The sequence below is a fragment of the Aspergillus bombycis genome, assembly GCF_001792695.1.
Source record: "Aspergillus bombycis strain NRRL26010 chromosome Unknown contig00106, whole genome shotgun sequence".
NCBI classification, from domain to species: Eukaryota; Fungi; Ascomycota; class Eurotiomycetes; order Eurotiales; family Aspergillaceae; genus Aspergillus; species Aspergillus bombycis.
In genome coordinates, this window is record NW_019170108.1 from 72,184 (window position 1) to 84,293 (window position 12,110).

At 46.7% G+C, this 12,110-nt stretch overlaps 4 protein-coding genes across 4 annotated transcripts; 1 reads left to right on the forward strand and 3 right to left on the reverse strand.

Annotated features, from left to right (window-relative positions):
- Nucleotides 1-92: 92 nt before the first annotated feature.
- On the forward strand, nucleotides 93-3,780 carry ABOM_009978 (uncharacterized protein; the record flags this gene model as incomplete). Its single annotated transcript, XM_022537106.1, has 10 exons — nucleotides 93-290; nucleotides 360-440; nucleotides 516-680; nucleotides 758-890; nucleotides 2,343-2,516; nucleotides 2,586-2,605; nucleotides 2,662-2,698; nucleotides 2,761-2,828; nucleotides 2,906-3,381; nucleotides 3,438-3,780. 10 exons carry the CDS (start codon nucleotides 93-95, stop codon nucleotides 3,778-3,780), a joined length of 1,695 nt encoding a protein of 564 aa, XP_022385374.1.
- Nucleotides 3,781-5,007: 1,227 nt separating this feature from the next.
- ABOM_009979 (uncharacterized protein) lies at nucleotides 5,008-5,544 on the reverse strand (the record flags this gene model as incomplete). The annotated part of the gene is made up of 1 exon (XM_022537107.1): nucleotides 5,008-5,544. The coding sequence occupies one exon, from the start codon at nucleotides 5,542-5,544 to the stop codon at nucleotides 5,008-5,010; it is 537 nt and encodes a 178-aa protein (XP_022385375.1).
- A 705-nt stretch (nucleotides 5,545-6,249) lies between these two features.
- On the reverse strand, nucleotides 6,250-6,895 carry ABOM_009980 (uncharacterized protein; the record flags this gene model as incomplete). Its single annotated transcript, XM_022537108.1, has 2 exons — nucleotides 6,250-6,765; nucleotides 6,824-6,895. The coding sequence occupies 2 exons, from the start codon at nucleotides 6,893-6,895 to the stop codon at nucleotides 6,250-6,252; spliced, it is 588 nt and encodes a 195-aa protein (XP_022385363.1).
- Nucleotides 6,896-9,830: 2,935 nt separating this feature from the next.
- Nucleotides 9,831-10,561, reverse strand: ABOM_009981 (60S ribosomal protein uL24; the record flags this gene model as incomplete). The annotated part of the gene is made up of 3 exons (XM_022537109.1): nucleotides 9,831-10,103; nucleotides 10,313-10,425; nucleotides 10,543-10,561. 3 exons carry the CDS (start codon nucleotides 10,559-10,561, stop codon nucleotides 9,831-9,833), a joined length of 405 nt encoding a protein of 134 aa, XP_022385362.1.
- Between the last annotated feature and the right edge of the window lie 1,549 nt (nucleotides 10,562-12,110).

Genomic DNA, 12,110 nt, shown 5'->3' on the forward strand with positions numbered 1-12,110 from the left:
TAACCACACGAGACCGACCAGCAGCCGCACCTCGGGAGGGCACAGATGACCTAGGCTTCGTGGCAATCAATGACCCCGGGTTCGCGGCCGGCATGGTCGCCTCCTGTACAATATTCGTGTCTTCAGCTGGCACCAGCGCCTTCCTGCCTGTCATCTCGGAGATGCGGAATCCAAAAGATTACAAGAAGCCGCTATACTTTTGTATGGCTCTTATCACCGCTTCGTACCTCACTTTTAGCTTGGTTGTCTATCGCTGGTGTGGGAAGTGGGTGGCGAGTCCATCTTTGGGGGTATGTATCACTTTCTTTTCCAGACTCGCCATCCGTTCCATGAAGGAGTTGTTAACAGACGTCATATAGAGTGCAGGACAAACGATCAAGATGGTGTCTTACGGTGTTGCGTTGGTGGGATTGATCGTGAGCGCTACGCTGTATCTGCATGTACGTTTTCCCACGATTTCCCTTCACCAACCATGTGGTTTATTAGCAAGCTGACTCGGAAGGATAACCCTCAAGGTGGCGGCCAAATATGTCTTCGTACGCATTCTAGGAAACTCGCGGCACTTGCAGGCCAACACAGTCGTCCATTGGGGTACTTGGATTTCAAGCACTGTCATCCTCGGTGCCCTTTCCTTCATCCTGGCGGAGGCGATTCCAATCTTTAACTATCTCATTGCCCTTGTTGGTCCGTGTGTTTTGCCCCCCTCGCCATGAGCCTCCCGGGTTGGCTGTGGCTATACGACCACTGGCACTACAAGAATGGTGCCATGAAGGACAAGGCCGTGTTCCTTCTTCATTGCGGTCTGGTGCTGCTGGGTATTTTCTTTTTGGTTGGAGCGACGTACGGCGTCGTTGTCCAGATCATTGATGCCTACAGCTCCGGAACTATTGGTATGTGCTGACTATCCTGTAGGGAAAGTATTTACTGACATTGATTTGAAGGATCGGCATTTAGCTGTGCAGATAACTCAAATTCGTCTTGAAATGGGTAACTAGCCCTGTATTATTTGCAGGTACCAGAAAATTTATCATTTGCTCGCCAGTGACGTGGGGTACTGCATAAATAGTTGTTTGAATTATGGTGTACCTGGCAGCGTTCCACATAGCTTGCTGGATTCTCCTGCGTGGATTATTTCCTTTTTCACTCTCATAACCATTGTTATCCTTGACACTCTACAGTAATTGGTAGTGCGAGGAAAAGCTGTATGTAACTATGTAATGTATCCTCGAGCACCAGAACAAGGCTTTTATAGCCTATTTATGCCCTAAGCCCTAGGAAGCTCCTGTCTGACCTCTTCCTTAGTTTGACCGAACTTCCTACTGTTGACCGACTATAGTACGACGAGTCAATCACACGCCCCACTATACACGAGACAAATAACAGTTCATGAGTACGGATGGAGCGTATGAAGCGTATGGAGTTCCACGACAGACGTTATTGATTAATTTCCACGTCGAATCCTTCACGACTCCACCGACCCGTCACAGAATGTAACCATGGATTTGTCTCTTAAACCGCACTAAACTGGTATAATCGACGAGGATGAACATGTACCTTGATGGTATTACGAAAGATTGAGTAATGGAAAACATTTCCGTTGAAGATACCTTGCAGACACACTGACCATCTGCGTTAGCGTTACATCGCCTGTGGATGACGGATCAAACTCAGCCTAAACACTAGATAATCGCATTGAGTAACGTAATATTAACGCTTAAATAACCGTAGATAAGTGCCAAGTTAAGGCTGAATCAGAGTCTGTCCCTTGTGGAATCAGGTCGATCAAACCGTTACCTCCTTTTGGCTCCACCCGCGCAGGTCCTGTTTGGCAATGCATTATTCAACCGAGAATCCTTAAGCCTGAAGAGCTGCCATAGCTAGGCATTTAAGTATCCGTTCCATGCTTTCCGGTGTCGGGCAAGGGCCGTTGGGACGGGTCCCTGCAATCCAAGGCGAATAGGTAAAACGCAATGGATCTAGCGTATTTGGTCACCAGATCGTTCTCCTAATTCCTTATCTGAAACGTGTTCACGGAAGGGCACAAATTATTACAAAGACAGAGGCATCACAGTGCCCCTTTGGGTGGTGTTAGTGGCTTTTGATGCATGAGATGCGATGGACCCACTGATATCTATTTTCGTAGTTCATCTCCCATCCTCTCATACCATATTCGAAAAAATCTTCTGGTCATCGTTTGCTTCGTGGACGATGGTCTGAGTTAATAGGCTTGTCTTTGTCGGAGACTATGGCCACCAATATTTTTACCGACGACTTGACACGCCCCTGTATACTCGTCGTCATCTAGAGATATTGACAGTCTTGCCAATCTGATATGACTGTAGAACCAGTGATCCCTCCCCCTCCAGGGATCACCTCCAATTTCGCACATCCGACCGACGTCCTCCACACAGTCAACCTGGCAACACAACTCTTGTGTATCATCGTTGTGACAGTGGCTGTGGCATTGCGCATAATTATGAAGTTGCGCCTTCGAAAGAAGCTGGAATGGGAAGACTGTTAGTGACGTGCTTCCCTTGTACAATGTATAATCTATCATGCTGATATTGCTGAATGTTATCTTATAGATACGGCTGTTGCAGGATGTGTATGACCTCTTTTATACCTGAGTCGAGTTGACCACATACTGAGGCCCAACAACAGATACTCTTCGTTGGATTCTGTGTGAATATGCTTGTGTGTACGTCTGCTTCTATTCCCATGGAAAAGCGCAACGTGGAAAAAAATACATAACAGAAGTAGTAAACGCATATGGGGGTGGATATCATGGATGGGATGTCCCAAAGAGTGACTTTGTCGAATTCCAGAAGGTAATTAGCCCAGCCATCTCCAAATCCCACCCTTATGATTAAAACAGCAACAGTCACTAACGAACATACGAGCGAAGGCATCCTATGCAATCACCATCATCTACGTGCCCATGGCATATGTTGTCAAGCTCGCCCTGCTCTCCATCCTGCTACGGATTTTCGCCCCCGACCATCGCAAGGTCCTCGTCATTCGCATCAGCCTGATTGTGCTCTTGCTCTACTATATCCCAGCCTTGTTCATCAAAGTGTTTTTCTGCAAACCCATTTCGGCATATTGGTACGGGACAAATGACGGCGGGACCTGCATGGACCAGCGGAAGGTCATTATCGCCGATTCAGCCATCAGTATTGCTAGCGACCTGTGGATCCTGATCCTACCGGTACCGCTGCTGTGGTCACTGCACATGTCGACCTTCAAAAAGCTCCGAGTCATCGGCATTTTGAGCGCGGGCGGGATAGCAACTGCATTCAGTGTCTGGCGATTAGTGATAATGGTCAAGGATGCCCCAACAACAGACATAACATGGGCCTGGGTCCATGTTGTGTTGACAGCGTGAGACTTATCCTTCTCATCATTAGCAGTTAGCATTCAAACTAACTATCATGTAGAAACGCTGAAGCCGCTATCGGGCTAATCTGCGCGTGTCTGCCCTCGTTGAGCGCATATGTCATCTCTGTTAAGGACAAGAACAGCAACGCCAATAGTGGCAGTTATCTGCGTAGCCATGAGCTCGGCAACTGGAAGAAGACTTTTGCTTCCAGAAATCACAACCACACGAACTCCTTTCAAACCCAGCAGAATGACCAGACGCACCTCATCTCTATTGCTGGATGTGCTGAGGCGCCTGAGGGATCGTTGACTAGTCTGCATTCTCAACGGAAGAACCATTCTGATCGCCTTGGGATACGTAAAGAGGTTACCGTTTCTCAGAGTTATGAATTTGTGAGATAAAGCTCGTTTTAAGGGCTGCCATGGCCTTTTCAATTCTGTACGAAAGGATATGGTGTATAGTACCTTTGGACTGATAACTTGAAGATAATTGAACTAAATGCGAATTCGGTGTGAACCGAAAGAACATTTCCGCTAGCTATAGAATGATCAGCATACAATATTTCTGGACAGTATTATACGGGCTAATTCGTTAGCCTGTCTCTTCCCAATCGGTATGACTATTATGTGGCAGGCATGTCAAAAGTATTCCAATAACAAAACATAGAGCAAAGACATACTGAAAGCTCTAACAAATAAGCACAACCCTACGATACCGAACTCACCCCTGAACCCATTTCAAACTCGTCCACAAACTCGCGCAGGGTCCCTAATACCCGATTAACATGTTCATGGGTATGCGCCATATTCATCGAGACGAAACTCCGTCTCCCGATGAGAATGCCCCGTTCCAATAGAAAATAATACAAACAATCCATCCACACACCGATCACCTCCCCACTGAAATGATTAATTCATGGCTAGTATAATTCGAGCGAGCCTCTACCTTCAACATGATAATCCATTAATGTGACGTGCAACAGGTTCAGATGTTTCTCATAGCTCAAAGGCATCATGAATATGGATGCATCACTCGCTGAGTCTCGCTCTCTAATAGGTGCCACTATAATCTCTACATGTCATGTGGGGGTTGAGGAGGTCCTCTAGCTATGATTCCCCAACTTGAACGGACACTTTCAGCACAATATCATAGTGTTTGACAGAGAAACCTGCTCTAGATGTCATATTCGAAGCTGTAGCCCTGCTAGAATGGCACAGAGGCGCAAGTCAATGACCGTGACACGTACTGCATTTGACCAGGTATGGTCAGAAGAAGATATGTGATCTATGGGAGGGGTGACTTGGAGAGTATAGCCGGGCATTCTGTGCTATGCCTTGTATACAACGCATGAAAACAGCAATATAAAGAGCTGATCTATAAGTCATTGTGCTTTAACTTCTAGGCCACCTTTGTTCAGGATGAGCCTAGCTATATAGGAGCTAGAACCTCGAAGGTTATCTTCGAAGTCATTGTGAGGTTGCATTCCAATAGGCCTTGGAAAAAGCGCTCATTCTCCTTTTTTCTACAAATACTTCTCATAGTTTAAGATATGTTTACTTCGGCATACACAAGAACGCTGGGGGCAAGAAAAATTCAAAGCAAGACAGCACACAAAACCCCCTCATCTTTTATTTTCTAACAGCGAAGACAGGCCGAATCTCGAAGCCGTCCACAAGATCGCTTCCCATGAATAATGACCCAAAGTCTTTTACAGCTCGCTCTATCCTCTGACATAGGATTTCATCTTCCATTGGCAGTCCAATGCTATAGTCAAAGTGGCCATGCTCGGAATTCCAGAAGAAACCTCTTCCCTGCGTGATATCGAGCTCCCATCGTTGGTGTACCTTCGTGTTGCTTTCGTTCCAATCGGGCTGCGCATCTATTATAATAAAGAATACCTCTGGATGATAGAATGAATCAAATATCTCGCGTATTGCAGCTGGGTCGCTCTGCAACAGCGCCTCTGGAATGGCGATGTGCCTGACGTTTGGCTGCACGTCCACCATCCGGCCGACAAGATCTGGCTCGAATTGGCGATCGATAGGCTCGAGTATGAATTCATCTACCTTGTCAAATGGAAGGTATAGCACGTCACGCGCTGGGTCTAGCTGTCGCACGAAGACGAAGGACTGCTTGTCCTTATGAAAGCGCATCTGGATACCCATTTTTCGAACCCAAGCTAAGGCGACGGCCCGGGATTCTCGGTTGACGAAGACTAGTGGTACATCAAACTGGATTGAGTCTAATAAATCGTGCCGGAACTCGAATACTATACTACACCATTCGGTATATACTTCGTCAGATTCCGACAAGTACCGAGGGCACCAACATCCCTTTTTATAGGGGAACAGGACTTGGCCAACGTTGTCCGGCAGTGCACAACGCCATATAAGGTAGCGCAGCTCCGGAGGGAGGCTTGTGAAGCGAGGAAACTGGGATGTCACTGCTGCCATGACCGTGAGGAGGTTTAAGTCAGTAGTAGGATAATGTCATCTGATAGCTGGATATTTGTTTTAGTGCTCTAGAGTCTGCGTAGGCGAGGCCAATAAAAGATTGACGAGGCTGTGCTTAAGGCAAAGATACTGCTGCGCCACACCTCGCAAAGGTCGCACGTAGTCCTAGTTTGCCCTACATGCCTTCTTGACTGGTATATTGTCAACCTGCCCAAGCAATTAGTCCTTCTACTTGCCTGGTCCGGATGAAATCTCCTTATACCCTCAGTCCTATAGTGCAACGGTGTTGTCGGGGGCTTGGCAAAGGAACTTAACTCGAACTTGCATAATTGTTACTTTAACTAATTAGTACACACTGTATTCCCTCGCACTATAGCTATGTCAATTCCCAAATGTTTCCCCCAAGCCCATAACCCCTCACGACTCATCACAGTCCATGCACTGCTCGACTGTCAAAGTAGGACCCTGGACTTGTGCAAAGATAGGCCCAAGGCGATCAATGTCCCTCGCCGCGCCTCCTTGGAAACCAACAAGTATGCCGCTGCCCACATTCATCGTAACTTTCTTTCCTCCCGGACCTCCAGCAAAGAACGAGCGGGATGTTGTTGTGAAAGATATGCTATCCGCGCGCAACCCCCCAGCGACTTGCATCTCCGTGATGGTTTCACCTGGCTCGAACTTGAATGACTGGGACTCATCCGTCGCTGTTCCGTAGACTGCGCTCTTCCGATTGCCGGACCAGGTGATTTGGAGCCCCCGGAGTACTTTGGGCTGACCAGCGCCATCCCCGACCCAGAACTGGAGGGTATCAATTGTCTCAGAGGGTTCGCCAACGACGGAAAAGTCCTTTCCACCGGCGCCACCGACAGGATTGTTGTAGATCAAGGATGGTGGACTGGGGTCGACATTCAGCTCAACATGTTGAATCATTTCCTATAGTCACTTGTTTAGATTTGTGCTTGGGAGTTACTCCTTCGAATGAATTACTCACGGGATCTTGGTGTGCATTGGCCATGGGCAGGAATGCCACAGCCAAGGGAAGGAGGTGTTGCAAAAACTTCATTCTGAGGAGCTGAATTTGAACGGTACAACGTAATTGCAAAAAAGTTTAGGCCTCGTCTGATGATGGAAATTGAGATTTTTCAAGGATGTGACAGTCACAATGTACGTGGGAGTATTCTTCCTTCTTATACCTTTCCTTTTTTACTTCTCTTGTTTTAGTATACTTTTCAGATCCTGGGTTGTGATATGCATAACAACTACATTGGTGCAAAAAGTGACAAGTATTCAATATGCAATAATAAAACCCCGGTTAGAAAATCTACTCTGCAAAATAAATATGATCGGCGGTGTTGTTATCTATCACATAATAGTAATAATCTGTGCAATAAAGTGCCAATAGTCTGCAGGTACCCGGTTGTGTTGCCTAGTAGAAAAAGAAAATCGTACTTTTCACCTACTAGTTGCCTCTAGTTTATGACGAAGTGGAGTTTAGAGGACCTTATATTCCATGTAGATGTACGGAGTAAATGCTTTCACATTGAATCAACATACAAGTCACGCTGCCCAACTAATAAGGCCCACAGTTACTAACTAATCCGGAGTAGTCAAATGACTAGAACATGTCAGAACTAGGAAAAAGTTCTCGGTTATTATATGCTAGCCATAGAATTACACTTCAGGGGCTGATGTTGACATGTCAGATCTCTACGTAACATTGGCATATCCTTGACGGAATAGTCAATCCTACTGCAAGGGGCATCATATATACAAGACAGCAGTATCTCGGAGTAGTAGATTGGGAGTAGTATATCTTGTACATACTTCCTGACAGAAACACGCGTGAAGATTTAGCCTTTCCTTTGTTTCCCAATCTGGAACCTTCCCAAAGAGGTTCACTGACATCAGCCCTGAAGATATCGAGGACAAAACCACACGCGCTACAGAGCTCGTGAGGCAAGCTCTGGTATCGGTCCCGATGAAATAGTCTTCCACGTCCATGTGGCGTATCCTCGGCGGCTTAGGCTTAGGGAGCCATGACTTGTCCGCGATGCGGGAGGCATTGGCAACCAAGGCCACGAGAGCAAACCTTGGGTATCCATTTGGGAAGTCAGTCAGCATTCCAAACGCTGCCCAAGATAGTGCTCAGTAATAATCATAGATCAGTAGTGAGCTTTTTCAGTATCTCAGGTTTGCGGCGAGCTATGAATCCGGGACGGAATTGCAAAATACAGTCAAACCAAATCGGTTCGCATAAAATACAACACCGCCTATGTGGAAGGATGGATATGGGCACCGCGAGACTGTCATTCGCAGACCCTACTCTGTACTAAGATCCTCACAGTTAACAGCTCAAAGAGGTATGTGACTGGGAAGTGTATAGAACACTAGTCAAGACCACGGCCGAAGCTACGGAGCTTAACAGCTAAATCTTTCAAATAATCACGAAAGCGGGGAGGTTCTACCGCGCGATCCTCGCTATCTCTGCTAAGACAGAGTACGAAATAGGAGGGATCTGTAACCAAAAACTGGGCTCAGGCTGGTTTAGTTGTCTAACAGAGCATGGATTCTGTAGAAACAACGACAGTGTGACACCCTAATCAATAGTGCGAGATAATAACCAGTCCACCTCTATACTTCTAGTCTCAAGGCATCTGATGCGAAGTAACAGTGATGCTGAGAAATATCACAGATATCATCACTCCAATTATACCTCCAGTCACAGATGACCAGACTAAACTTGCTCTGGCATCCTTTAGAGCGAGTCTGAACGACACCTGGCGGTGAGTTGGTTGGCCTACCGAGGAAATTTCGCTTAAGAACATGCGAAAATATCCAGGCATAGTTTAGTTGCCTCTCACGTGACCATAAGATTACTGGTTCGATACGATTGGAATGATGACAAGAACATGTTCAAAAAGCCGTCAAGGTGAAAGCTTGGCAGAGTATCTATTTTGTAAGCCAGCGGGGTCCAATATAAATGTATAATTACCGGCATTCGCAGAGGTTTCTGGTACTTCTCATTTTATAGAAGAGATGTAAGCTGAGTTCTGCCACTAAGTTGCCCATAAAAGAAGGCGGAGCCCAAAGGCGGTAGCGATATTATCAGGTTCCTGAAAGTCAAATGAACGTGGATTTCCCCTATGCGATCATCAGACTTTGCGATGCAAAGTAGCTATTCGTCTCTATGTAATGGTAGACACGGTCCGGTAGTTATTGACGCAAACATTCGAGGACAATCTCTTGTGTGGCTTAACTGCATTTGATCAACTCCAATATCAGCGGAGCCACTGAGATATATAAATAGACAACTTTAGTCCATTCACATTGGCTAAGGGCCCAACACTTCCATGAATAGATATTTATATTTTCAAAGACTAAGGTCCACTTGTGACCTAGAAATAGTCTGTGTGCAGATGGTGCCATGAAAACTGAATTCGGTCTACAGAAGCGATCTAGATATGCAAGGCGCCTCAAGTGATGTGCCCTCATGCCTCACGATTCAAAAAGGACACCATCAAAATCGGACTGGTTGGTGACTACAGAGTATGATTCCACCACCATTCCTCTACGTATTTCGTTCACCTGCACCACTATTGGGCCGGTTCAAACGGGATTGGCAAGATATTTCGGCGCCACGTTCTGGTCCCCGAACGGTAACGCCGAAAGGGAACGAAATGAAGGGGCCTCGCTACGAGGGAAGATCGAACAGTAATCGGTGGTCATGGAACCCAATGAACAAAAAGGAAAACAGCCTTCCGACAATCGAGTCGTTGCCGGTAAATTATCCCTAGATACGCTTATAGGGGAAACAGTCCAACACTACGGCTTAAAAACCCGTGGCGCAGACCATGAACCGAGGAAGTAGATTTTTTCGTTTTTCATTCCAGCAGATGTATCCTGATCATAGGAGGTTGGATCTCGCATTTGCGAGTCTTTCAGAACTCCAGCGCCGTCACCGCCATTGCAACATGAACTTAAACCCCGGACAAAACCCTTTAAGCAGACTTGGCCTTGGCGGCCTCACGTCCCTTTCCGATGCGCTCCAGGATCTGCTCACGGTCCTTGTCGAGGTGGAGCTTGGAGATGACGACCTTGGAGGGGTGGATGCCGAGGGGAACGCTCTGGCCGTTGGACTTCTCGCGGACGACACGCTCGACGTGGACAACCCACTTAAGACGGTAAACGCTGGTGATCTTGCCCTCACGGCCCTTCTGGCCTCCACGGACAATGGTGACCTCGTCGTCCTTGCGGATGGGGAGAGAGCGGACCTATCGAGGACTGCGTCAGAACTGTACTCCTTGTATTCTTCCTGCTTCATCCCAAGTTTCATGTCGTTGGTGTTGCTTTCCTCCCATCTCCATCCCAGATCCAGTGGGTGAGCGAGCCCAATCCCGACTGAGGAGAGAGGGTTCATGCCAAATCCATTCCGACTTCTTCAAGGGGTTTGCAGATCGTTTTCGGTGTTGTTCGAACATACATTGTACTTCTCACGGAGTTCCTTGCTGAGAGGGGCGCTCATGATGACACGGCGCTCACCGGAGCCAGCGTTGAAGTGCGCCTTGCGCGACTTCCGGCGGGAAGAGGCCAAACCTGAAGAACGATTCATCAGCATACTCGGACCATGCAGACTCTCCACCCGGATACCACGAGACAGCGATTGGGAGGATATAGAGATATCGGCGGATCGAAATTCAAGGAATCACGTACTGTGGTTCTGGACAGTCATCTTGACAGAGCCTCCTAAAAGGGATCGTGAAAGGGCTCAGTACGGTTGTCGTTGGGGTCGTCGTCGGAAAGCTTCAAAGTCCAACAGATTCTTTTGTGGCCGAAAAGATTGAGTTGTGTGCGTCACATGACGGCCCGCTTCGCCTAGGGCTGGGTCCTGCCTTGTGATTGGCTGTCACCCGCTTCCGCCTTGAGCCCGTGACGCGGATTCGTCGATCGTATGAACTCTTCAAGACTGGTCCATGTAGACTTCTACTTACTTTTGGCTCAATATTATAACCTAATATATACTAACTAGGTCCATTGGACTTAGATACGTGCTACATTGTCATCTCTGCCCTGCGTGGCGGGTACTCGTCCTTCCACTCTGCCGACATCTGGGTTTCCATAATAGGAATAGTTGATGCCAAGAATATCAGAGAACATCCACCAGCACCGACATCACGGAGGTATAATAAAATAATGTATTCTGTTATTGGAACCTCCAAGAGAGATATTCTTACCATGGTGGCTAGCGAAATTACTCATATCACGAAGTATAGCTCCACAAAAGCTGTATGATGTATGCAACAGCGGTGGCGTCATAACAGTAGTGTTTGCAGTAACTCTTGACACAGATAGAGACATTGGCGGAATGAAGGCCAAAATTCATAGCACGGAGAGTCTGGTACTTCAATGTAGCGGGCGTATCATGGGTGTTCTGAGCGAGACTCTCATCTTATCAAGGACAGAAACGTGAACCAACAGAGCAAAAAGCGGGCCCCGGGAACCGTTCGAACAGGGCTCACTTTTGATATGTACTGACAATACGGACTTACATTACATCCATACTTTTAGAAGGCGGTTGTCACGGTTGTCAATGAAGATCTGTTTACAGTCTAGCGGCTGACTCTTTGGTGGTTTCATCTTCACGTATCCTTCTCATTTACATAGTAGTTTACTCGCGTAAAGTTCAACCTGCTTGTCTCTATGTCCGGACGGCTATTGCGTTGAAGATCTTTTGCATCCCTGGCGTTTTGTTTTCTCTCTCCAAGGCAAGGAAAGAAATTTTTATATACACAAGAGTTCTCATCCTTAGCCATACCACGAGAAATTCGGAACATCTTGATCAGCGTGCTCTGCCATTCAACCAGAAAGCCAATGGTTTAGACCTGGATAGTTCCCAATCCCCGCAAACCCGCACCAAACCCGCAGCGGTGCGGTTATAAAATCTAGACCCAGCATCCGCAGGTTACAAACCCGGAACAACATCTAATTCCCGAAATAGATAAATTACGGTGTAAGAGCATGACGCAAATCTAATGGTACTTAGTCCAAGATTTTCAGCCATGATAAATCTATATTATTCATATACACAAGAATGTTATATAGAGATTAGTACTGGTCGCTATTGCTTTTACGCTTTATGACAGCCGAGTATATATATAGTTTGACTCGGGGTATACCGCACATTAAGGAACGTATGGAAGATGTCTTAATTAGCTTAGTATGTCAATCACAATATTAAATATGGATTGTATATTCAGATATATATGCTAAATTCAAGCCTT